General features: G+C 44.2%; 2 protein-coding genes across 2 annotated transcripts; one reads left to right on the top strand and one right to left on the bottom strand.

Moving 5' to 3' along the window:
* Nucleotides 1–3,380: 3,380 nt before the first annotated feature.
* THAP1 (THAP domain containing 1) lies at nucleotides 3,381–10,223 on the bottom strand. Its single transcript, XM_059873657.1, has 3 exons — nucleotides 9,962–10,223; nucleotides 9,391–9,586; nucleotides 3,381–5,383 (listed from the first exon to the last, which is right to left on the bottom strand). Exons 1-3 carry the CDS (start codon nucleotides 10,030–10,032, stop codon nucleotides 4,916–4,918), a joined length of 735 nt encoding a protein of 244 aa, XP_059729640.1. The 5' UTR covers nucleotides 10,033–10,223; the 3' UTR covers nucleotides 3,381–4,915.
* Nucleotides 10,210–26,039, top strand: LOC132322498 (collagen alpha-1(I) chain-like). Its single transcript, XM_059836990.1, has 3 exons — nucleotides 10,210–10,777; nucleotides 12,872–18,722; nucleotides 20,771–26,039. Exons 1-2 carry the CDS (start codon nucleotides 10,210–10,212, stop codon nucleotides 14,605–14,607), a joined length of 2,304 nt encoding a protein of 767 aa, XP_059692973.1. The 3' UTR covers nucleotides 14,608–18,722; nucleotides 20,771–26,039.
* The last annotated feature ends 231 nt before the right edge of the window (nucleotides 26,040–26,270 follow it).

Below are 26,270 nucleotides of genomic sequence, written 5' to 3' on the forward strand. Positions count from 1 at the left end.
AACCAAACAAACAATCAGCCCAGTGACTGGTCTGATAGCATTCTCCATACTCATCCCTAACTAAAAGACACCTGGAATCAATAAAGAGGCAGAGGACAATTACTTTTCACAAGTTCCCAAATGTGTGAGTGCAGACTCTACAATCTATTTGCCTCCTTTACAATAGGAGGAGGCATCTACAGGATTGTCAGTGGCTAATTTTGCACAACAGAAAGTCTGATACTCAATGTTAAATGAACTAATAGTGGCAAGACTGTGGACAGACTTAATTAACAATTTAATTATGACAATGTAATGTAACTATTCTCAAGAGAGGTACTTGAACCTTTCCTTCTCAGTAACTGATTGAAACACGTTCTTTAACTTAGGAATATTTAAGATAACTTTGGCAATTGTTTCAAGTGAGTCATAGTGGATTAAACAGCAACTTTGCAACACATTTTTTTTGTCCAGTTTTAAACTCTTTCAGGCTATATAACACTGTAAGGTCTTCTGCCAATTTTGTGCCATAAAATGGTGCAGTTCTATCAAAGATCTCTATAGAAAGATAAAATTTGCATTGAACAAGCACAAAGGAAAATCTCTAAGAGCAACTGCAGTAATATTTTTGAGTCATGTATCCTGTTTTTCTCTTTCTCATTTATAAATAAATCACTATTGTGGCGGAATATGGTAAATAAACTGCTGTGCTTAAACCAGCAGGAGTTAGATACCTGAACTTGCAGTCATCAACATGCTTCAGCAGATTGTGTTTTGATGGTTAAAATTAGACTATAGCTCACCCCATTCCACCCTGCCAAAGCCACCTGATGAAGATGTAAGCTGTCAGGAAACAAATAAAGCTACAGAATAAAACCTAAAACAGACTTCACGAAAGAAAGAAAGCAAGAAAGCAAAAGAGCAACTAGAAATAACTGCCTGGATCCAAAAAAACAAGTAACAGGAGGAGTCCCTTGGAAAGCATTCAGAAGCTGTTGAGGTTTTAGTTTTACCCAATCAACTATCTTTCCTTCTTCCTACATTCAGAGTGGGATTTGCTTTGCACTTTATTCAGCTGCAAGAGAACTCCTTCATGATTCACACAGGACACCAAGGCTTTAAATCCTAACAGAGCTGAAGGAAAATGAAATGTCAGCAAGACAGATAGTTTTTAAGACCACATCAGTGACAATATAGACAAGATGGTCACTGGAAACGCAGGAGTAAACAGAGCGGTGACAGAGAACTCCCTCAGCATGACAAGAAGTAATTCAATTATTTAGCTATTCATTTTTTTCCCCATAAAACATACCCCTTGAGCTTGAAAAGTCCCAGTTAAGACAGGGAAATCTACTACTTTAGAGGTCTAAGAAGAAAAAGAGCAAACATTGCACATAGATCAGATATGCATAGATACCCTGCTGCAGCAAAAGGGGAATTGGAGCAACAGAGAGAGGTAAGCGCGGGGGCATAGAGGCAGCGAAGGAGTACCCTAGATTTTGACTCAGTCTGTAGTAGCTGTATTTTAATAAGCATGTTCTTGTTTCAGATGTAACTGACTTCTGCAAACCCTCTCCTCTTTATCTCATATTCTTCACTTCTCTTCCCACCAGTTTTCTTTCAATACAATTGCTACTCAGCAATAAAACTTCTGTTTAGAAGCGGCTCCAATTCCTATCTGTTGAAGCATCTGCCCATTTTAAAATAAATATTTCTGTAATTTAATGATGGATTTTTTTTGCCAATTTTCCTATTTTCTAACTTGTTTGAATTAATCAATTTACAAATAGGCTTCAGTGAAGTGCATTTAAACAAATATCAGCTACTTCACATACACTTGAACAACCACTTGCCGTTCTACAATCACAACCTCTGCTTTTTAACTCCCAATCACATCTTTTCAGAGATGTTTATGAAATTGGTGCTAATGCAGGTACCAGTTGTGTCCAATTCAAACAGTAACTGTTGCAGACCTTTTTAACAGATGACTGCGTGGATGTACCAGATCCCAAAAGGAGAGGAAATTTTAACACATGCTAGTGAACATATTGTGCTTATTAGCTAGAATTATTTTCCTAGGCTCACCAGTAGCAAAGAGCCTTCATCTTCTCTTTCTATACTGCTACCACAGAAGAGAGATTGTGAAAGAGTGTGGGACGGGGTGCAGTGCATAAAAAAATTGATTGCTAAAAGACAATCAGTTGATTCTCTACCAGTCTTTTCTCCCCACTTCAGAGCTCTGTGGTACTGAGAGCCCTCATATATCTACTAAAGTCCACACTTAGCCCAGACATGACTACATCAGGAGTTAACAAGACTTTTTTTTTTGGACAGGAAAAAAAATTAGCTGCTGCAGGAGAAATTCAAGCCTATTATCGCAATAGGCTTCATCTCTTCTTAGTAATATCATCTGCCAAGAGGAAAGGAAGACAACCGAGCAGCAGTCTCCTCTTCAGCATATTACTTCTGAAACTGTCCAGACAAAGAATAATCAACCCCCTCAATAGAAGAAACATTTATGAGTCAGCTGTTAAATCAACTTCAGCAATGCAAACAGCCTAAAGACACAAGGACTCCACACCATGTATCAGCCATCTACCAGCATACCTAAAATTTAACTTGCAGACTTAGTTTTGTTTGGCTGCTTCCCTGAAGGGTTATGAAGTTAAAACAACCAAAGGAATGGCCCAGCAAGCACAGCAGCCAGAGCATAAGGTGGTGCGGGAAACAGGGAAGCATGGCCCAGGTGGAAGAAAATGGTGCTGAACATTCAGAGTAGGAAGCTACCCACATATTTTCAGAAGAAGCTGACATAATGCTCATTGCACCCAGAGGAGAGGATTTATTTCTCCTCATGCCCTGCTTTTGGCCCTGTCTTTAACTTGTATCAGGTGTGGTACTGTTGGCCCTCTGTTGCCTCTCCACTACTAGCCAAACCTGCTGCTTTAGTGAGCTGAAGTGCCCCACAGAAGGGTGCAGCCAGCACCTCAGTCACCTCCAGAGAACTGGAGGACATAAGGGTGGTGGTGGGAACACACAGCCAAGTGTTGGGGTACAGAGGCAGGTGGCAGGAGGTGTGGTATTGCAGTAATCCACTGTGCTTCAGGAAGACACACCTGAAATTCCTGCACAGTAAGAAGAGAGGATTTTCTGCAGAGAAAACAGACACAATCTGCTATCTGGCACACATGCCAACAGCATAGCAACAGTTTTTTAAACGTTTTTTCCTTGTCACTTTTGAATTTTACCAATTTTAAACACTAAGTGTAACAGCAACAAGGCTTGGGAACCCAACCTCTAAACAAGGAAACTAGAAGAAAATAAAAATTTAAAATGTCAAGACAATTTTGGCAAAATCCTGGGAAAAGAGAAGAGAGAATAATTAAAAATCTAACACATCATTTGCTTTTCAAATTTTTAATTAGGTATAATAAATGTACACAAAAGGAAGCATTGGCATTTTTGTTCATTTTAAGTGTATGAAATGGTAGGGAAAGTAGACACATGGCATGAGTGAGGTCAGAAGTATCAAGACTGGTTTGAAATATTTCAAAATGTCATGCTAACAGGATATTAAGGGAAGCTTTTAAAGCCATCACAAACAAGACTTAACATCAGAGCTAGAACTCACATCGCACACAAGTTTGACATAGACTGAGAAAAGCAATTTTCCTCATGTCTCGTATATCCAGGAATTTCAGCTGTGAAGCCTACATTAGGGTTAGCCATTTTCTCTCATTTTCAATGAGTTTGTTGACTAAATAAATTTTTAGAAAGTAAGTGCAAACTGCTGCACTACTTTGTCACGCTAAATCTACTAGAAATAGTCTTAATAAGGCTGAAGAAGAGGCAGCAGCATTTGAGATATTGTAAACCAGTCTAGCACCAAGCAACTCCAAAGTCTAGTTCCCTATCTGCCCTTTGGTGGATGCCCTTTGGGGAGTGAAAAAAGGAAATAAAACCACTGCGAAGCCATAAATGTCTGACTCCCTGGATGAAGAACAAACTTACTTCATTTCCTGAAGCTACACATGGTTGACATGCGAGAATTTCAAAACCAAGGACAACACTCTACTAGTTACAGTGTTTATGGGAAGATGACCCTACAACATACTGGAACTGTATACTACCAGTGTCCTTTTGCAAGCAGTCACTGTAAACAGTACATTGTCTTAATGATCCTGCCAACAGTGTAGTAACATACATGTTCAGTTCAGCCCTGCACTTCAGGATTATTTTTAAGTGCCCTCAAAACAAAAGCTGCTTCTACAGGTCTCGTTAGCTATGCTAATGAATTCCCCTCATCACCCTCAAAACACTCATGTGGTGAACAGTTACATCAAAAGAAGAGGTTCATTTACATACCTCACCCAAAGGGATCCAAGAATTACTTTTTGCAGTTCTTCAAATGCATAGCAAACTGAAGTTGGAAGTTTTCCCAGACTGAAATGTGCATCTTAGCTATCTTTCTGCAGCACTTGCAGATGTTAGCTGACCTAATTGTGTTCTTTCTAAAATCAGTGAACACTACCTATTTGGGATTACCAAAGCCAACATTAGAAGTCTTGACAAATCACTAGGTGTACAACCACCTAAAGTTCACTCTCATCCCGATTCAGTTCCCAACCCCTGTAAGCATAAGACAGACATTGTAAAAAAAGTAAATTTCTATGTGTCTTCAATCTTGCATCCTTTCCTTCTGGAAGCAATTAATATTTTGTAAATTCATTGCATATTCTAATTCTGAGATACTTGCATCTTCAATATATTAAAAGTATATCAAACTGAAATGACAATGAAGAAAAAATATTATCTTATTTGTATGACTGCTTAATTACTGTTTTAGAATTCTGGAAAGTCTTACAGAATTAGAAAGAATTTAGTTTTTAAACTAAATTTCTTGGCCTACCAAAGTGAAAACTGATGTTCATGACTCCTAGGCAGGTACTTCTACGACTTCAAAGTAGTCATTAGGCAGAATCACATAGCCTTTTCCTGCCAATATGTCTTTTTCTTTCTGAAACTGAACAATCTCTCTTAGTTTCTCAATCTGTCTTTCCTGACGCCGGCACCGCTGTTGCGCTGTTTTGAGCTTCTTCCGCAGTTTTTCAACTTGTTCTTCCAGCTGTTGAATTCTTTTTCGCTGATGGACTGTATCCTCGACAGTGTAGTTATGATCGCAAAAAACAGCAAGATTGCTGGGGGTCTGGAGAGGGGGCATCAATAATCCAATACTCGGATCTACAAATCTGGCATCTATTTGAGACAAATGAAAAGAAGGAGTTGATGGAGATTGTGGTAGTACGGGAGCTGCTGGTGGTGGTGGTGGTGGTGGAGGCGGTGGCGGCGGTGGCAGTGGAGGAGGTGGCAGTGGATCTTCTGGCTGCTCTGCAAATTCTTCAGACTAAAAAGAACAAGACAAAAAATGTACATTTTCATGCTTAACATTGTTTACAACACAACTCCCTTATTACAGCCCCAGAATAACCTAAACAACTAGGATTTAAACAAATAAAATAAATTTCAAAGACACAATTTTCAAAACTGGCAAACATTTCTGGGCCTGCTCCATCCGGCTTCTCACCTGGAAATATTTTTAAACCAGCTTCATTTTAAAGGCTCTTTGAAACTCAAGCCCTTATGTCTAAATAGGTTTTTTGAATTACAAAAGAAGCAAGAACACAGACTGCAGTTCCATAAAATGGAGTTCAGATGACCTAGCAACTCATTGCTGCCATCCCATTCCCCTTTGTCCCTCCTCCTTTCTGCTGCATCATACCACTACGTAACTGAACCTACCAGCTAACCTAATCAAAACCACATCAGTAGTGGACAATCTTCTGCTGAGGTAGAATGAGGTAGAACTACTGAGCGGGCTGATAGGCTGACAGAGCAGAAAAATAGACACAGTAAGACCAGTCTTACCACCAACTGAGAGGGACTCTTACTGGTTTTGGGCTGTAGCATAAGGGTTTGGTTAAAAGAGATATCATGAACCAAAATAAACAGCTCTTCAACAGCAAAGCAGACTTCTCATACTTGGTATTTACTTTTTGATCAAATATAATTGCTAAAATGACAGAAAGCTATTTGATCTCCAACTATCACTGCACAATTTTTCTGTCCATTATTAAATGTCAAAGCAATGCAATAAAAGGTATGACATATAGCTGCCATGATATGTGGAAAAAGTGAGAATCATAGATTTATACAATAGTTTTGGTTGGAAGGGACCCTAAAGGATCATCCAGTGTCAACATCCCTCCGCTATGGGCAGGGACACCTTTCACTAGACCACATTGCCTATCCCACCCTTGAACACTTCTGGGGATGGGGCATTCACAGATTCTCTCGGGAACCTGTTACAGCACCTCACCGCACTCACAGTGGAGAATTTTTACTTAATATCTAATCTCAACCTACCCTCCTGAAGTTCAAAGCCATACCCTCTTAGCCTGCCACTACCTGCCTTTATAATAAAGTCCCTTTCCAGCCTTCCTGTAGGCCCCCTTTAGATTCTGGAAAGTTGCTTTGAGGTTTCCACACCACCTTCTCTTCTCCAGACTGAGAGAACATCCCCAACTTTTTCAGCCTGTGTCTCTAAGACAAGTGCTCCATGCCACTGGTCATCTTAGTAGCCTCTTCTGGACTCACTCCAGCAGTTCCATGTCCTCCCTGTGCTGGGACCCCAGAGCTGGATGCAGGGTTCCAGGTGGGGTCTCACCAAAGTAGAGCAAAGGGGCAGAATTCCCTGCCTCACACTGCTTTGGATGCAGCCCAGGACATTAGTGACTTTCTGGGCTGTGAGCTCACACTGCCAGGTCATGTTAAGAAACAGGACTACATAGCTGGCAGATGGAATGGACAGCAGAAACATAGTTCTCCCTTTTGGCAACAGCAAAATATCAATTGGCTCAACTCCACTGCAGGGTTTTTTTGCAAATAAAGCTAAAAAATAAAAAAAAGATTAAAAAAAATGTTTTGTCACATTGCTCTTGATAGGTCCACTTGTACAGGTCAGGACAACACAGATTCCAAGCCATTTGAGTATAGGCCAGAGCAGAGAATCAGATTCTTTCTTCCCCAAAGGAATCCAGTATAATTCAGAAATGCTTCTGTGCCCACATCGATTGTAAAAGCACTGTTGAAACCAAAGAGCTTGCATATTGCCTACTGAAAAGAAAACTTAAAACATTCTCAGTAAAAGAGGCACTGATTTTTTTTTTCCTACACACCTGCTGCCAACACAATTAATACAAAGAAAAGCAAAAGGACTGGGAAAACATTGACTTTAAGAACAGCCAGCAGTCCTCAGCATCAACATATCAAGCTTATCATATCTGAAGGTCATATCATTAACTTCACTGACTTAACATACAAGCAAGATAGATGTGTGGGTGTCTACCTGTCCCCCGTACAAACTACAACACTTGGCAGACGGTAACTGAAAAGGCGGTTTGATTATTGGTATTGAAGGAAAGTGATGATTGGCATTAAAGGGAAGTTTAATATGCACTCAAATATAACTGATCACATGAAAGTACAAAATCAGCCAACTACCAGTCTTATTTCTCATTAATAAAAAACTGCTGCTGTTAGCATATCTAATTCACATATGAATATTCTAAAGAGCTTGACCCTATCAGCTGTCACTATCAAATTTTTCTTCTAAAAAAAACCCTACAAGGCAAAGGTAGAGCTAGCAAAAAGAAACTCATTATTGCTAGAAACCAAAGCAAAAATCAGATCACTGCTGGACTGCTGAATTCACAGAGACTTCTTTTTGAAGCTATACAGCATAGGCTACCTCTATATACAAATTATTATTATCACAACGTATCACAGAGAAGAGATCTTTGATACATCATCATTTGAGATCTTTGTGACATCATCAATGATTTCTAATTATTTCTTCTAGCCAGTAAATACTTCTTCTAAGACGTAAGTAAAGAAAAAGTATACCAAATTACAGTGCAAAAGATAAAAACCTGTATTTCAAAATCTGCATGGATTCAACTCCAAAACAACCACAATTATTCTTTGTTATTACATTGTTACTTGAAGATATGTAGCAGTTTATTCAAAAGTGCCATGGAACAAATAAAAATAGAACTGAATCCTTCAGAATTAAAAGGCACTCACTCTTCTGTGTTTTTGTAGATCCAGGTATGACAGCGAAATTGGGAACGTGGCTCACTACTAATCCTGCTGCACCAACAGCACTTTTGCAGACTACCCTATACACCCATTCAGCTTTCAGACTGTAAAAAAATTTGCAAGTATTTTACACACAGCAAAGAAAATGTGTATTTCACAGATAAGCAAGGAAGTGTAATCAAACAAAAAACACAGCCATATTTCCCTGTAACTTGTCTGTCTCCTTGTTTACATTCTGTTTACATTCTCTTCTGTGTTATTAGCCACTTTTCATTTTTCAAATGTGTAGCCTTTTTATTTCTGCAGCACTCCAATATTGGATATAAAGAGAAAAACTGAACAAGAAAAACATGAGTTTTCTTCTGTGCACTTCATCCCATTTAAGTCTTTTGTTCCCCAGACCTACTCTATCTACTGTTGTCTCCTTTGCCACTTACTCTATAGCAGAGTAGTAAGAGATCAAATATTTTATATCCTTTAAAGGAGTTAAAAATCAATCTTTTCCATTCTTGTCTTGAACTTATTACATCAAGAAGTAAGAACTTATAAGTGACTTGCATCTCACAGTAAATTGTTCTAGTGTCACAGTGTAGGGAATACCTCACTCAGAAGACTCTACCATCAGAAGTCAGGTACCAGTATGGCTTTTGAAAACAAGGTTAAGGCAAGACAGAGGTGCTCTCAGGACAGATAGCAGGTGCAGGTAAGGTTCTACCACTTAAGGTTCTTTAACTTTGCAAAGCCAAAGTGCAGAGCTCTCTTTAAGAAGCCAGTTAAAGTTTCACAGTTAACATCCACCACGTCTTCAATGCTAGCAGTAGCTATCAGCCATGGGAAGGGAGTAAGTGCCATTTGCAAGCATTAATGAAGGCTCTCTCAGACTGAATATGGAGGAATTACTGTGGAACAGTTTAACTACAGGGCAATACCTTCTTACTTCGCTGCCATTCCATTTAATTCAGCACATGGACACTGAATTAAATGGATACATAAACACGTCAGAGGCAGTGCTTGCCTGTACAACACTTTGTGCTCCAAAGCCTCAGAGAGCCTCAGAGAAAACAAGCTCAGCTGTTGGAGGTATTTCCAGTCACCACAGTCCTCCTGGTGACCCCAGGGATACAGGCTCAGCATCCTGCCAGCCTTCATCCTTCCCAGCCTGCATCCTCTCCCTGCTCGCTGCCCTTCCACTCCGCAACCAGTGACATGCACGACACGTTCTGGCACCTGCAGCCATGGGTGCATTGGGTTTACCTTTTCACCGGGTTCAGTGTAACAGAATATTGTGGGCACAGCGTTCTCTTTTAGGAGCTTGTTATTGCATTCCCTCTTAAAGCAATCGGGGGTAAAGTGTTCTGAGCAAATGCTGCTGTACTTGGTCGGCTTGAAGTTTTTCCTCTTAACAGCAGCTTCCCACTTCTTGCAAAGATCGGGTCTTGTAAGAGGAAACCTGCAAGCAAGAGGCACTTTCAGCTTTTCTGATGAACTTTATAACCTTAACCTTCCACCTTCCTGCCCCCCGTGGGTCGGGGGGGGGTGGGGGGGGTGAGGTTTGGTTTCAGCCCGCTCTCGCTCTGCAACAGGCGGCTCAGAGGGTCTCGTCCCTCGGCTTTCTCCAGGGAGACGCCGGGAGGGGGGGGGGGGGGCGGGCTAACAGACACGTCCCTCTCTCTCTGTCTGTCTGTCCGTCCGTTCGCCCGTTGGTACCCGCCTGCCCGCGCGCGCGCACGCTCTCCCTCCCCGCTCCCCGCGATCTTTGCGCGTGCCGTCCACGCTGGCCCCACCCCCCCGGCGCGACCCCGCCCCGGCGCCCGCGCGCGCTCACTTGTGGAAGGAGATGGGCTTCTCTTTGTCGTATCGGTTCCGGCAGCGGTAGGCGGAACAGGACTGCACCATCCCGCCCAACCCCACGCCCGCCGCGGCGCGGCCTTCGTGGGGACAGACGAGCCGGCGGGACGCTGCGAACTCACCGCCGGGCGCCCATGCTTCCCCCGCCTCCCGCGGCCCCCCCCCGCGCCCGTGGCCCTCCGGAGAGGGACGGGAACGGGACGCGCGGCCTCTCCCAACTCCAAGATGGCGGCGCCAGCTTCAACGGAACCTCTCGCGGTAGCGGCGCACACCGCGCTCCGCCCATTGGGCGCGTCGGTGCGCAGGGTAGGGGCGGGGCCTTGTTCAGCGGGCTCGCCAATCCGGCCGCCTCCTTTCCCCCGCTCCGCCTTCTTTTCGGGGCCGTGCTCCGCCCACACCCCGCACCCACGGCCGGGCAGCGCCGCCCACACCCCGCACCCACGGCCGGGCAGCGCCGCCCACACCCCGCACCCACGGCCGGGCAGCGCCGCCCACACCCCGCACCCGCGGCTGAGCAGCGCCGCCCACCCCGTCCGGCATCCTCCGGGGAGCGGCGCTCCCCTCCACATCCACAGCGAGGCAGCGCCTCGGACCCTGGGACGGATGGCTGCGCTACAGCCCTTCCTTTCCCGAGGGGAACCCGTCAGGGCCTACTCCGGCCTCGCTATGCCCGAAGTTCTGGCCGGGGATGGTTGCCCCAGCCGGCAGGCAGGGCTGCGGTCGGACGGACGGGTGTGCACTGCGCGGCTGTCACAGGGACAGGAAGAAGCTGGCGCTGTGAGCCCCGCGGGAGGTTCTGGCTTTCTTCGGGGAGAAAAATAATAAAAAATTTAAAAGGAGGGGCGGGGGAAAGGCAAAAGAAAACAACGGGAAGACCACATTGCCATAACACAGTTGCGTGAAGGACGGGTCAAACAGCTCCGTGACGCTTGCCTAAATGTAGTTTCACGTACATCATCAAACAGTAGATAGATCTCTCAACAAATCAATTTGTTATTACGAATAAGTTTATTTTGAGCAATTTCGACATGTTCCCATTCTGTGGGCTCACTTTTGAACTCTGCATTTGATCAATAACTAAAACCATCCTACATAAGTGACAGTTTTTGTCCTACACTTGTAGGAATGACAAAGGAACCTACCATTAGGGTTACCCCAGCCAAGTGTAACATTACATCTAGAAATTCACTGAAAATAACCCCAGACCCAAGTGAACCTCCATGGTTTTTTCTCTGACCCCATGCAAATCATAATTTTCTCCTCAGCCTACTTTCCCCCCTCTACACTTGCTTTGTGAGGGAAAGAAAAGATTTGCCTTAGCTTGGAGGCTGTGGCTTCTCTGCCTAGACAGGTCTCTTTGCCAAGCTGATAGAAGGTACCAGTCACTGCCATTTGCTTGCCCAGGAATATGACAGAAAAGCCTGTACAGCAGCTTCAGCAATACTTCTATAAAGCCACTTGCATGAGCTGTTTTCAGTACTCAGTGTTGGCTGAGCACTGTTAGCTCTGCTCCCTCTCCTGCTAGGTCAGCCAAGAGACAAGGAAATGAAAATAAGCTCTTTCTAGCACTACCTTCCTCACCAAGAAAAACATGCTTACTCCTCTCCTATCCATGTGAATGCCTCTGTCCCTGGCCTTTGCCTGATGACGTTCTTCTCCCTTGAGGAGTCCTGCTGCCAGTTTTCTGGGCAGCACTTCTGCCACAGCCTCAGGGACCAGAAGAGCATGGCAAGATGAGGAAGGGGTGACCAGAGCCAAAGCCCAGGCTCATCGGCCTGGACAGTCCTGCAGCACAAGAGCAGGGCAGACACTAATGGACACCCACACCCACAAGGTGAGGTGATGAACCAGGTACAAGGTCCACCCAGGTGATTCAGGCAGGAGCAGCAGGAGATGGTGCCAGGAACAGAACTGGAAACACAGGTCCAAGGTTCACCCAGGAGATGGAGCTGAAGAGACCAACACCTGTGATACAGCCAGGCAGGGACAGAAGGTGCTGGGCTGTGAAAATGAGCTCTAGCTCCATACGCAAGAGTTGGGGGCCCCAAAGACTTGAGTCAAGGTCATCAAGGCCTTAGTGCACCTAGACTCCCATTCTCCTTTGGACCTAAAGAGGGATTCTGAGTCCAACTCCTGGACTTGATACCACTGTCCATCTCCTCCTCCACTGCTGGTTTTGGAATGAACCTAGGCACAGGGGGGCACAGCATGGCCATATAGATAGTGATGCTAAGAGCAGAACTCAGCAATTTCACTAGACACTGTGAGAAGAGGCACATGGTCTTGATATATAGGAAGGAAATGCACGGGGAGAAAGCATGAAAGCATGAGAAGATTGTAGAAGGTGACACCTAACTGAGCGGATCCATCACAGATGAGGAGATCTGGTGAATGTACAGATGACCCACTGAGACCATCAGTCACCAAGTTGATTTTAAAGACTTAAAAGGAGAGCTTTCAGCAGCTCTGTCAGGATCACATTGGTATCCTGAAGCAAAAGGCATTTATGAAAGACTGTGTGGAAAGAAATTTCCTCATCCTGTAAGAATTTCACAAATTTGGAGAAGGGCAGAGGCAATTGTCTTGACTAAAGATAACAAATAAATACAACCCCCAAACTGAAAAATGCTATTCACATTCCAGTAATTTTGAAAATGTTGGAAATATGTCTAGGATGTTTCAAATCCTTTTTCTTAACTTCCCCCGGCCTCCCCTCCAGGAAAAAAAAGGCCACATCAAATTCATGTCAATCTTCTGAGTGACTTTTAGTTTGACTAGTTGGCGTGTTTCCTGATGGTCAAGCACTTCCCGTAAGATTTCCCAGCTCTGTGCTGTCGAGAATCAATAGTCCTCGACACCTGCACTATCCTGTGCCCATCCATCACAGACCGAACGCACCAGCACCTGCCCCAGCAGCCGCCACGCGATGCCCTTGCTCGCATTCCTCCTGAGGACTCCCGGTCCCCCTGCCGAAGTGATGGCCCCGAGAAAACCCCTCGGTTCCCGGACGAAGGCCACGGCACTGCCTTCTTACCCACACCGCAGCCGCGGGGCGAGTTTCCGAGGGGGAGGAGCAGCGCGGGTTCCCCACGGACACCCCACCGGGAAGCCGTTCCGCGCAAGCCCGGCGGGCGGGGGGGGGACCGGCGGCGGCAGCAGGGAGGCGGCGACGGCGGGGCGGGCAGCGGGCCCGGGGCGTGGCGCGGGTCCGGCGGCGCCGGGAGGCGGCTCAGTCCCCGCTGCCAGCCGAGGGCGGCCGGCCCCGCGGAGCAGCCGCCCAGCCCGGCCCGCCCCGCGCCGGAGCCGCCGCCGGCCGGCGAGGGCGGCAGCATGAGCGGCGGGCGTAGCGGGCGATCCGCTGTGAAGATGGAGGCGCCGTTTTACCCCGAGGAAGGACTGGAGCTGCTGCCCGACTTCGTACCGCTGCCGGGTTTCGGTACCGCCGGCGGACCTGGAGCCGATGCGGCGGCGGGGCAGAAGCTGCTGCTCGGCGCCGGGAAGAAACGGGACCTGCCGGCTGCCGCCCCCGCGCCGCTCCCGGGGCCCTTCGCCCTTCGCCCGCCTGCCGGCGCCCGCGGCAGCGCGGCGGCTCTGCGCTTGCTGCCGCCACCGCCTGCCGCCGCCGCCGCCCCGCCGCCCACCGCGGGCTCCGCGGAGACGGGGAGCGGCGGCGGGGCGGCGGCGGCCCGCGGCGGCCCAGAGGCCGCGCTGGGGTCGGCTGCGGAGCTGCCGCTGCTGAAGCTGCCACCGGCCGCCGACCTGGAGCAGCTGCTGATCCAGGGGGGCGCGGGGCTGGGCGCGGGCAGCCCGGGGCCGACGGCTCCCGGGGCGGGGAGCGGCGGGGCAGCGGCGGCGGGGCCGTTCCTCTACCGGCAGCCGGTGACGCAGGAACAGGAGGGTTTCGCCGACGGCTTCGTCAAGGCCCTGGCCGACCTGCATAAGCAGAACCAGCTCCTGACGGCGCCGCCGCCGCTCTCCGCGCCGGGACCCTGCTGCACCGCCCGCCCGGGGCCACCGGGTGCCCCCGCCGCTGCCGCCGCCGACCCTCCGGCCGTCTACACCAACTTGAGCGGCTTCAACCCCGCGGGGCCGCTTAGCCCCTCGGGCAGCGCCTACCCCTCCGCTTCCGCCCCGCCACCGCCGCCGGGCCTGGCCTTCGGGGCCGCGGGTCTCGGGAGCGGCCGGCTGCCGCCGGCGCGGTCCCTGGAGGAGCCGCAGACGGTGCCCGAGGTGCCGCCGTCAGCGGGCGGGGAGGGTGGCAGCAGCGCGCCGACGCCGCCGTCGCTGTCGCCGCTGGACGCGGAGAGCCAGGAGCGGCTGAAGGCAGAGCGCAAGCGGCTGCGAAACCGCATCGCCGCCTCCAAGTGCCGCCGGCGGAAGCTGGAGCGCATCGCCCGGCTGGAGGAGAAGGTGAAGGCGCTCAAGGGGCAGAACGCCGAGCTGGCTGCCACCGCCAACCTCCTCCGCGCCCAGGTCACCCAGCTGCAGGGTCGCGTCCGCAGCCACCTCTCCTCCGGCTGCCACATCAACGCCGCCGGGCATCCTCCTCCTCCTCACGCCGCCGCCCAGCCGCGGGAGACTCCCCCCGAGGCGGCCGCCGCGCCGGAGACCAGCGCCTGCTGAGGAGGGACAACCCCGCCGGCCCCGGCCCCAAGTCCGCCCAGGGGCACCGCGGGGCCAAGGTGCGCGCCTGCTGCCGCCCTTCTGCTATTATTATTATTTTTATTATTAATTATTATTATTATTATTTATTTGCGCCCGGAGAAGGCGTTTTTTGCGGGAGCCGGGTGTTGCTAAGCGTTTCCCGAGTTCTGTCGATGTCACATTCAGCAGCGAGGGTCTCGGTGGGTGGTTCTGGGGCAGGTGGTTGTTAATTTTTCAGTGAAGTACTTGAGGTCTGTAGAGATTTCCGAAAATAAGAAAATTACTGTTTACAGAAAGATTCAACTTTATTTTCATGGGGGATATAAAACGTGTGTTTCCTAATACACCTTACTGAACTGTATAGCAATGAATAAGCTTTTCAGACTTAAAAAAAAAAAAATAGCCAAGCCAGAATCGTACCTTTTGAAAAGATGTGCGTGTATATATATATTTAAAACATAATATGGCTATGTATATTTTCTTGGTATTGATAAAGAACCTTTTTTAAAATACTGTCTTTCTCTAGAGCTTTAATTTGCCATTGAGAGTTAAGACAGCTGTGTGGGTGCTCTTGCACTTACATGGCTTTGATTTTCAAATCGAACCCTGGAGGGAAATGATTTTTGTTGTAAATCTTAAAGCAGGTTGAAATGCATTGCTGACTCAGTCATAGGAAAATAGTTTTCTAAACCTGTATGCTCCATATTTCTTGTGCCAGTGCAAACTTGGGGCATTGATAGTTATTTATTGAAACTTGAACACTTTTTGGACATTGCCTAGACCTTATTTTTCTAGATAACACGTTAGTAGAGAAAATGGTTACTTTGGCAAAAAGAGCTTTACTTTTTTTTTCCTTCACTGTGTACATTCCAGTAGTGCGTGCTCTTTCTGTAGTATAGTAACAATTCAGTGCTATACAGAAAAGGGCTCAGATTTGGGGTGGGTTAGCTGTAAAGGTGATAATTCCATTGTATTCTGTTTGAATAAATCACAGAAATATTATGGAGAACTAGATTTATTTTTCAGTAGAAATCTGTGTATCTTGCTTCTTGGTCTACTTTGTTCTAAAGAAACTTTCTGCAATACTCTAGAGACAGAGTCAATGCTAGAATATGAAGTGTTTTTCTGATTGGGAAGATTCGGTGTGATTTATTTCTTTGTCGAGAATTTACTAGTAGAAGAGCATAGCAAAGGAACTATTTCTTCTGATTAGACATAATCCTCAATAAGTTTTTGAAAGCTTTAGGTCCCTTGCTCGGTGCCACTGCCTTCCATGCTTCTGCTGCACCCGTGTTTTTTGAGCATAGCCGCTAGTGCAGCGCTGCCGAGCCCTGTGGCAATGGTGTGCTGGGAAGGGTCTGTCGGAGTGTGACGGTCACCTCACCAGAAATCCCTCTGTGCAGAGGCCGCGGGCCGGCCCTGCCACTGGGGGAAGGCAGGGCTTCTCCTGAGCAGATCCAGCTGCAGTGTGGGGCCCTCTTCCCTCGTTGAAACTGTGCTAAAAACTCTGCTTGAACTCAGAGGCAAATCTTTCATGGGGATATGTGGCTGTGCCAGCTGGTGGAAAGGGTGTAATCGTATGAGGAGCCAAGAGGGCATAAACATCTCTATGTGTACAGCAATTGCTCAGATCTGTTAAAGCCACTCAGGAGCTGGTAAACATCTCTTACCTCTTCTGAAGGCTACAGCTGAAATCCAATAAGAATGGGATAGACTCACGGTTTTTCATGCTTTTATTGGGGATATGTGAGTGCTATCTGTTCAGAAGTTGAGCTGCAGCAATCAAGTGTATGAGCTTTTCCTTTTAGTGCAGTCGTTCCTGGCACATGTATGAAGTTATATGAGAATGCGTAGTTACACTGTTACTGTAGCTGAGATGGCTCCGAGGATATTTCTTTTCTTAATGCATATGCAAATTAGGTAGAAGCCATATTAATCATTGTATAACTGTTTGATCGTGTCACCAGAGCCTTTTTTGGTGGTTGAAATGATTGCCTGTAACAGTACATTCTGCTGTTAGAATTACTAATGAGCAGATAAAAAAAAAATTTGATCTTAACACAGGTTCAGAGACTTCTTAGGGGCATTCTCAACCATACTGCATACAATCTGTAGCACTGCCTGTTACATAATAACTGGGTGAAAAATATGGTTTTTTCTTTGGTAGTCATCATCCATCTGCAAAGATGCTGCAAGTCTGGAGAAACTGATAAAAAACTTCTTTCCCCCCACACTTAACACTTTTCCCTAGTGAGAAAGGTAAAGCTGCCTGGTAGATGTGAGATACTTTACTGCATATGCAGTATTAAGGCATCCTGGAAAAAAAATTGCAAGAGGTTTTTGGGTGAGCACCTCTACTTTGGTCCTTGTATTTGTAAATGAGTGTGAGTGTAGGGCTAGGTAAAGATCTTGTGGTAGAGCACAGGAAAATGATAAATGCAATTGTGTAATACGTCTTTACTTTGTAATTTCTGCTCATAATAAATTAGCAATATCCAAGCAACATGGGGGATCCATAAGGCATGGGAAATCACAGCAATTCCCCTTCCCAGACACGGGCAAAGCTCTAGTGGGGTATAGTCTAGCAGGGTTATAATGAGCTCCCCCTTTACAGTATGGTAATGTTAAAGCTGAAAACCACCCCACATTACCTCACTTGAGTTTGAACTTTCTGCAAGAGCAGTCTCACACCCAGCGTCTCAAAGACCTCATGTGGTAATTTCTTTGATAGCCTGCTTTCTGTTCTAGCTGACATCTGTTCAGTGCTAGAAGTGGTGACAGGCCATCTCTCTTACCCTGATGACTGATGAGAGGTTACTAGTGAGGCTGGCAGCTCCAGCTCTCTGCCAGAGGCTACTGTTCTGGTAGTGGAGTAGTCCAAAAGAAATGTGTTTTCTATAGAGTGATCAGTTTCCTTCATAAATGCCTTTTTTATCTGGTATTTAGGCTGAGAAACAGGATCTAACAGTGACATGACCAAAATCTGAGAATAGTGTTGGGGTGGTTGGATTTTTTTTCCTGCTTGGACTGGTTCGACTAGAGGTTGCTGCATTTTTTTGCAGATATTTGAGTGGAAAGCCTAAGCACCTAACACTTCAAACCAGTATAAAAAGACTCAGGAGTACTTACTTGCTGCAGCTGTCAGACTTGATTGTTCCTGTCTTCTAAAACGTCTCAATACTCTTGACTTTTAGCCCTGCAGTGTTCCTAAGCCTTTAAATACAGCTTCTCTATTTCGTCTGCCTTTTTTCTTCAGTTTGTTGTTAAACATATGTGTCTTTTAGGTTTTTTGGTTTTCTGCCAAAAACTTTGGTCACTGTGAGACATTAAAAGATAGATACTGGGTAAAAATTTTTCAGACTGTTTATATGATTTGCATTCATGTAGCTCCTTTTCAGTAACTCCAAGCAAGTTGGCTGTCTGTTGCTGTCAAGGAAAAAAAAAAAAAAAAGAAAACTACCAAAACCCCTCAAAAACAAAACCCCAAAAAAAACCAAACAAAAAAATTAAAATCCCAAAATAAAACAGTTATGTTCACTGTTAGCTCAGTGTTTTTTAGCATTCTTCTTCATTCTTCAAAACTACCATGCTTTGTTATACTTGTGCATGCTATTTTTTAGTCCTTGCAAAGACTCATGCTCTGTGACTATCTGCTCTGGAGACTAAATAGTCTCCTCCTTTGTCTGTTTTGGTTGCTGGATGCTTGCTCCTGTGCATATCATTTTTTGCCCAGCAGTCTTTGAATGTGCTTGAACCAATATCTTGGTTTAGATGTGAAGTGCCTTCTTATTTAGGTGCTACAGCAAAAGAGTTTGATTCATATATGGAGTTGATTTATTTGACTTGTTATCAGATCTTTTCTGTCTTGAAGTAGGAGGGGGAATGTTTTCAGTCAGAGAAGATTTGTTCACTCCTTCCTTTGGGCAGAGGGTGGAGCCCCCATCAGATCTGGCCCTGCTTGATGTGAGTGCGAGGAAGCCACTCTGGTAACACTGACTCAAATGATGCCATTGCTAGGAAAGTTGATTGGTTTGGTCTCCAGTGCAGTGAAGTCTGTTGGAATCACAAGGTCTCCAGAGAGGTCCAAGTAGCTGGTGAGTTGTTCTTAAAACTTTTATTGTGATTCCAGGTCGAGCCCATTTGATATGCTTAGAGAGCTTTTCCAAAAGCAAATACTTTGAGAATCATAGGTGTTTGGCCATGATAAGTCCTGATCATGGTGAGGAGCAATTTTGGTGGTGATGGCCATGTTTTCTGTCATAAGACTTTGATGGTCTTCCAAAAAGTAAATATCTCAGCATATGGACTCTTCACTGTATGTCAGTAGTCACTACTGACTGTCTTGCTCTGTTTGAGATCAAGGGTGGCTCTATGACTGTTCTCTGTCATCTTGGTTTGTATTTGTATCTTTACAGAAGAAGGAGTCATGAGGCATCCTTCATTCCTTTAAATATCTGATTGACTCTCTGTCTCACCTTTGACAAAGGAGTGACCTCCCCAGGTTAAGCCCTGAGGCATTCTGCAGTTTGCAGCTGTTAAAGTGGAAATTGATTTGGCAACTGTTTTTTAATCAGTTATATAAGTAATTGATGCTTCCCAAAATACTGAATAGTATTGTTTGATAGTGTCTGAAGTACAGGTGCGTGCCAGGTCTGAATTACTAGTTGTGCCGAAAATAACATCTTGGCTACCAGAACTGGAGTCTTAACTATTTGAATCCAGCAACTTCTTCGAGAAAATTTTTCTATATCTGAGATTAATATGCAAGAGGAAAAAACCCATCTGCTTGTAACACAGGTCATTCTTTGATGCATTTTATGTGTCCTGCTTCTGGAGTGCAAGTTAAAAAAGGAAAAGCAATGAGTAACATTTTCGTTTATTCATATGTGCAGCTGTAACTGCTGCTGGATAATTTTGTTCTTTGCTTACTTGATTCTCCAAGTTTCTATGTTTAGCAAGTAGACAAATTGGGGTATGACATATCTGTGTACATATTTGATTTGTACAAAATCACTTCCATTTTTCCAGTTTTTTGTTTGAAGTTTTACTGTAAAAATGAGTGTTGAAGAGTTCATATCCTGTTTTGATGCTCGTTGGTCACTTCTTTTGATCAGTAGTGACTGCTGTAGTGACTCCTGTAGTCACTGCTCATCTTCCAGCAGAGGTGGACAGTAAAATCTGTCAGGGATTCACCCCTTTCAGTATTTTCAAGACCTGTATCAGCAGAAAAAATCTTGGACAGAAAGCTTTCACAGTGCATAGTAATCCTGCAAATGTTAACTCATCCTTCTCACATCACAGTCACTTGCATCAGGGTTTAGTGTATCTGATGAAGAATGATAAATGTCCCTGTGACAAAGTGCAGAATCTGAAGTTTGTAAGAACCTTGTTAATCTTGCTGCACGTGGTGCAATTTTACCATGAAGATGTTTAATTAAATCTGAATATATGGAGACTCAGGCCTTTATGGTAAATTATGGGGGACAAGAGGTTTTAGTAATTGAGGATTACTCCTCTCCAGTGTTTCAGAGATCTGTCTCTTTTTATCCTATGAAGTGTCTTGCAGCTGTTTGTGCTCTGAAACTTCTCTCTTCGTAACGACTCAGTAGCTTGGAGGTGGGACAGAAGCAACTTCTCCATGAACTGGTCATGTGTGACAAGCTAAATGTAGGTTTCTGAGAAACGCTGCAACAGTGAATGCACAGTGGAGAACCTGCTGTTGTTTGTGTGTTGCTAAAAGAGTCTAGAAATGTATTCACATAAATCATAATGAGAGGAGCTTTCCGAGGCACCATCCTGTTGCCTTGCTACCGGCATTGATCCCTGCTATTTGCCTTAGTCTGGGAGCACTTTTTCCTAAGCTATTGCATACCTGAAGGCTTACTTTCTGCATCAGCATAGTCACAAACCAGATCTCTGCTTGGATGTTGAAACAGTTGGCTTCAAGTGGGTCAGCCAGAATGCCTTGCTCTAGTTGTCTTTGAAGGGTCCCACTGGGGAAACAGTGGGGAGGAAGGACACCAATGTAGGATCTGTATCTTCACGCCAGTGCTGGGTATTGAAATGCAACTTTCAGTTGAGCGGTCTTGACAAAAATTTGTTACTGATGTAAAAACTCTGAATCTTGATCTTGTGTCTGCAGGGGACGTTGAGTTCTTGTGCTGGAGTCCTGCTTGGGCAGTATCCTCTCAAGTCAGTGTGGACTAACTGAAGAAAAAGCAAATCCGGCCTTTATGAACTAATTCTTCTGAAGCACAAATACCTGGAAATGCATGTTGAGGTGTTGTGTGTAGACACCAGCATGCATAGAGAAAGGAAGGAACTGGGATTTTCTTAGCTGCAACAGTACACAGTGGGGTTTTTCATATGCTTTTTTTGTGGTCAAATTCTTCCAGAAGAAGACTAAGCTGCATTTCTCTGTGTGATCACAAGGTGATTTTTCAGATTCTCAGTCAAATTGGAGGACTGTCAAGCCTTGCAATGCTAAATTAACACAAAAAGAGAACTTACTTTGAAGTCACATTTAGCCTTAATGTTATCTGAAATGCTGCAGTTAATGTGTAGTGATTTACTACAAGGTGAAATTATGATTATCATAAGTAATGTTTTAAAGTAGTCACCCTAAATAATTGCTTACGTGACGTTTGCTTTTTTGTCTGCTGCCAAAAAGTCTCTATCCATAGCGGAGCTAGCTGTAAATTGAGCTTTGCTCTCAATTTCTAGTACTAGTAACAAACAGGGTCTGTAATAGTTTCAGGAGTAAATGTTCTGGCTAAAGAATGAACATTTCTGTAGGAGTGCTTTGACATGATGGTTGGGTTTGAAGCCTTGCTGACATGGAGATAATAGATTATGACCAGTTCACTGTGCACTAATACATTGGTAGCTTCTGATGTTTAGCATACTGCTGATAAGATTTACTACTACTGTTACTTACTGGTTAAGAAGAGGTATGGGTGGAATTGTAAGTCACCTAAATAGGGTCCATGCAGCCGTGGAGAGCTGTCTTGCTGGAGATCAGTAACAGACTCCCATCCCATACAGGGGGGAAGAGAAAAATCATTGGTTGCAGTCTCTGTTTTGGTTATGCAAGTTCAATTACTTTTTTAGGTTGAGTCCTGTTTTACTCTTATCTCAAAATTTATTTGAATAAATTTGAAAACCTTTCTAATAACTACCTTGAAGCATGTCTTGCAACTGTTCAATTTCAATCAGTGGTTGTCCAATTGTGGTATTACTTCTGTCATAGATGAAGAAAGCTCTTAAAGAAGTCAGACTTCTCACTGCATCCCCATTCTTAAACAATGGTCTGAATAGGTGAAAAATTATGACCAATACCTTGAATTCTTAGGAGTTCTTTGATACCATTTCCTTGTCCTCTTCAGAGAGCTTCCCCCTGCCCCAAGGGATGTGTCCCTCCTGCCCCATATGGAAAATTGGCCTTTAAGAACTAACTGTTTTAAAATAATGAAATAACTAACTAACTGACTAACTAAAGATAGTCTTCTGGTACATGCTAAGTAATTTGAAAGATAACATACTGAACCTGACAATCTTTCCCACACCTCTGTTTCATAAATCTTCAGATTTTCTTGTAAAGCAGGACACAAGCAATTGAGTAGTCTCAAAAAAAGTTAGTGTGCTGTTCCAGAGAATGTATTTTGGATAGTCTCCTTCTTTTTTCCTAGTGACAGCTATGGAAAGAGAGCAGTAGAAGACACTGGTATATAGCTTGCTGTTCTTCACAAGTAGAGACAGAGTTTGAATTCTTGGATTTTTTCCAACTTTTACCATTCTGTCTTTTAACATCCTTTGTGTGAGGGTGACAGCAATAGTGAGGAAATACTATTAGGGAGTTCAATGTTCTTGTTATATCTAATGTCACATAAGTTATGGCCTTAAGTAGCTAGGACACCTACTTATGGTCTGCAAGATGACACATTCAGAATAGGGATTCCTAAAATGCCGCCAAAGTGTTTTTATCAATCCAAACCATTTTGTGCCAGTTACTAAAATGGTACTGTAAATCCTTGTGATTTTTGACAGTCTTTGTGTGCACCCTATAAATGAAATCACCACACAAACTGGTATGTCCACATGGTGTGATACCAGGTTCCCAGCAGGCCAGTAGTGTCTAATGAAGTTTACTTCTTTATTCCTTTCTCCACTGGTAGTAGTTAGAGATGATTTTTGAAGTTATCAGCACCAGGAAGGAGAAACAAAATGGAATCCAAGGAAAAAATAATATTTATCTCTGAAACAGTATTTAATAGTAGTATTTGTTTAAGTATGTTTAAGTAGCAGATAATTAGGACTGCTCTTCAGAATGCTTTTTAACTTACTTTGTTTTGTTATTACTGCATAAGTGTCTTCTAAATGTCTCTTCTTTAGAAACTGTGCCCCTGCCTGTTTGGCCTGATGACTAGTGATTTCACACTTACCCTTATTTATTTAAAGCCATGGCAACCACCATACTGAAATGGCATGAAGTAAAGCCCAGGTCTGCATGCTGACTGGTGATGCAAAGGTTTGCTCTCTAATAAAATGCAGCCCATGAAGGACGAGCTCCAAAAAGCAGCTACGCCCTGTCTTCAAGCATTTGCTCTAATTTCAAGGCTTTGCCATGTGGTGTTGCTCAATGTGCAGCAAAACAAGTTCTTGCGAGCCCCTTGAGCATTCCTCCACGTGTAACAGATTAAATATTCAGGCTTTGTTAACTCTCCCACATGCCCCCCAAGAAAGAAGAACCAAACCAAACCAAAACCAACAGAATCAAACCCAAACCTGAAACAAAAGGCCTAACACGAGTATATATCAGAGAATTGTTTTGCTTTGTTGCAAAGTGCTGTTAATTACAGAGACGCAGTTCTGACATGTGAGCCATCAATCTAAACACTCCCAACAGTGATTTTGCTTTGGTTGTGCTTTGCTATTTTGTACAGGACAAAGGGAAGGGAGTAAGTGTTGCAATATAGTATTGTGCAATTCCTGACTTTTAAATAGAAAATGATAGGCAAGTCTGCATAGTCTTGCACACCAAAATTTAGCCACTGATTTTTGCCACTCCCACTCTTCCTAATCAAGAATACTGGCTAATCAGGAATACTGGCTAATCAGGAATACTGGCTAATCAGGAATACTGGCTTCTTAAGGTCAAAAAGAGAGAAGGGGGAGAAGGGTAGAGAGATTAAGAGGTGGCAGTACCAGGGGTATCTTGCTGTGAAGGGTTTTGAACCTTCTTGGCTTTAAAAGTCAATCTGTAAGGTTACCTCTAGTTTATGATATCTGAAGGTAATTCTTAGACTCCCAGTGCGGCATCTTACCAGGAAAGGCAGCTGGGTCTGTAGTGCTGCATAAGTCTTTTTGTGAAGTAGCTCTTCAGCTTTTTGTTTTTTCCATCTGTGGAGTTGTAGCACATTCTTCCACGGCAGTTTCTCTTTGCTTTAGTGTCTCATCTAAAGCTGCTTGTTGTTCCTGCAGTTTCTGCCTACAGTGAAAAATCTTGCTGAGGTTTGGGGGAACACACATGTGCCCTCACTGTGTGATGTGTGTAGGACTTAAAAGAGATCCCCTTAGAAAGAACTAGCTCCAGTTAGGTGCAGACTGGGAAAGATTAAATTAGTCATTCTTCATGCAGTATGTCTTTCTGTCAGTTCAACGGAGGAACTAACTCCCATCAGATAAAGGAGAGGTCTTGAGCAATAGGATCCTGCTTTGAAAACCCTTGGTGGTTTCTGGTTCTTGCTGAGCTTCTGTGATGCAGAAAACACTTAATGATCTGCATTACTATAATCACAATAACTTGCAATGTCATGGGTCGGGCTGCTGGTAGTATCATGCTGGTAGTTCTGTGGTCCTTATTGGGATTCAAGCCACATGCTGATTAACAGAATAAGGGATTTCCTGTAAAGGGCAAGAATCCCACCCTGCTGTGTCACCACCAGCATTTCCAAGCGTTCTTTTTGTCCAAAAGAGGTGTGAGCAAACTGTTGCTTCCTAAAGTTCTTCAATCCAAGTTGGTTCTTCATAGGCCTTCAGGCATGGCGCTGAAACTTTCTCCTTCAAGGTAGCTCTTCAAAGCTCTTCAAAGGTGGAAGCCGAGCAGTTCAAACTGGGCTTTGCCTCTTCCAGCAGCTTACATGCAACTAGTTGGTGGGTGGGTATCTGTCTACATCCTTTCTTGGGTTTTTTTAAAGTTGGGTTTATATGTACCTTCTTATTCTGCCTTACTAAATTAGCTGGCACAGTGGAAGCCTCTGAGAAACCCTTTAAAAATCCCTGATTTCGGTAGAATTTTATAAAATCGCAGCATGTGAATAAATTAAAAAAACCCAATGAAACAAAAAAACCCAATGAAACAAAAAACCCAAACAAAAAAAACAAACAAAAAAACCACCCCAAAAACCCCCCACAAAACCAACCCAAAACAGACAATAAAACAAATAACTCTGTATGGATATCATAGACCTGATTGATTTTGGGAAGTCTTCAAACAGGTATGCTGGCAAGGGCTTTGCGCACAGATGGAGATAATAGTGAAACAAAATTGAGTAGCTACTCATTTGCTGGATTTGGTCAGGAGAGATTTAAAAGGACACTTCTGAGAACTTTTTTCTGATGTGGTGATTTTTTAAAATGTAAACAAGCTACAGGGCTTAATAACTGAGGATTATGTCCATTGTAATTTTTTTGCATTACTTTTACTAACTGTATTATATTCAAAATACTTATTTCTGAGACAAAGTGGACGATACTAGTGGGCATCTTGCACTTGATTAAATGTAAAACATTTTCTTAATTTAGTGATGTGTTTAGGAGAATACTGTAACTTACTAAATATACAACAGTGATAACTGTGTTTACAATAATTTTAAAATTCCTACTGTTCAGTGGTAGCCAACTTGTTTGAGAATTGAAAATAAGGCATACTGCAGTTGGCAATCTTGGAAAAATTAACTCAATGCTGCTACCACTAAATACTGTGGGATGGATACAGTGGGTTTAAATGGCAGCAGGATTGTATTCCAAGCCTCTGTCTTAAGTACTTAATGACTAAAAGGCGACTTGCCTTGTGCTCATTTATGTATCCCTGTGTGTAGTACATCAGAAATCTGTTAATGATTGATTTGTAACATTAGGACCTTTATGGAGATCACAGTGGGGTTTTTGTTTGTTTTTGTTTGTGAGCAGACACTTAGACATTTTGGAATGTATAACATTGATCCTTGTGCTGGAATTGTTTACATGCAAAAATGTATTTATGATTTTTTGCAAACTGCAATGTGCAATTTTGTACATGTGTTTTAAACTACAGAGTTTATAAGGAAGATATTGTATGTACAGTACTTGGACATGAGTATTATTTCTTTGATATAAATATCTAGAGGAAAATTAAAATTGCTTTATATTCATATTTTTGGCTGTGTTTTTTATTATTTCAGCAAGAAATTTAAAAGTCGACTTAAAGCGTAGTGATTTGGGCTTTTTAAAAATACTCTTAAATTGTGATTGGTATGCTGCTGCCTTTGACCGTGTCTTACTGAAGTGCAAGGAGAAACAAATTTCTTCTTGTAAAAATGTTGCTCTTTGGGATAACTTCCATATATGTGTGTGTGTGTGTGTGTGTGTATTCCCTATATATA

The sequence above is a fragment of the Haemorhous mexicanus genome, chromosome Z (assembly GCF_027477595.1).
Source record: "Haemorhous mexicanus isolate bHaeMex1 chromosome Z, bHaeMex1.pri, whole genome shotgun sequence".
Taxonomy (NCBI): Eukaryota; Metazoa; Chordata; class Aves; order Passeriformes; family Fringillidae; genus Haemorhous; species Haemorhous mexicanus.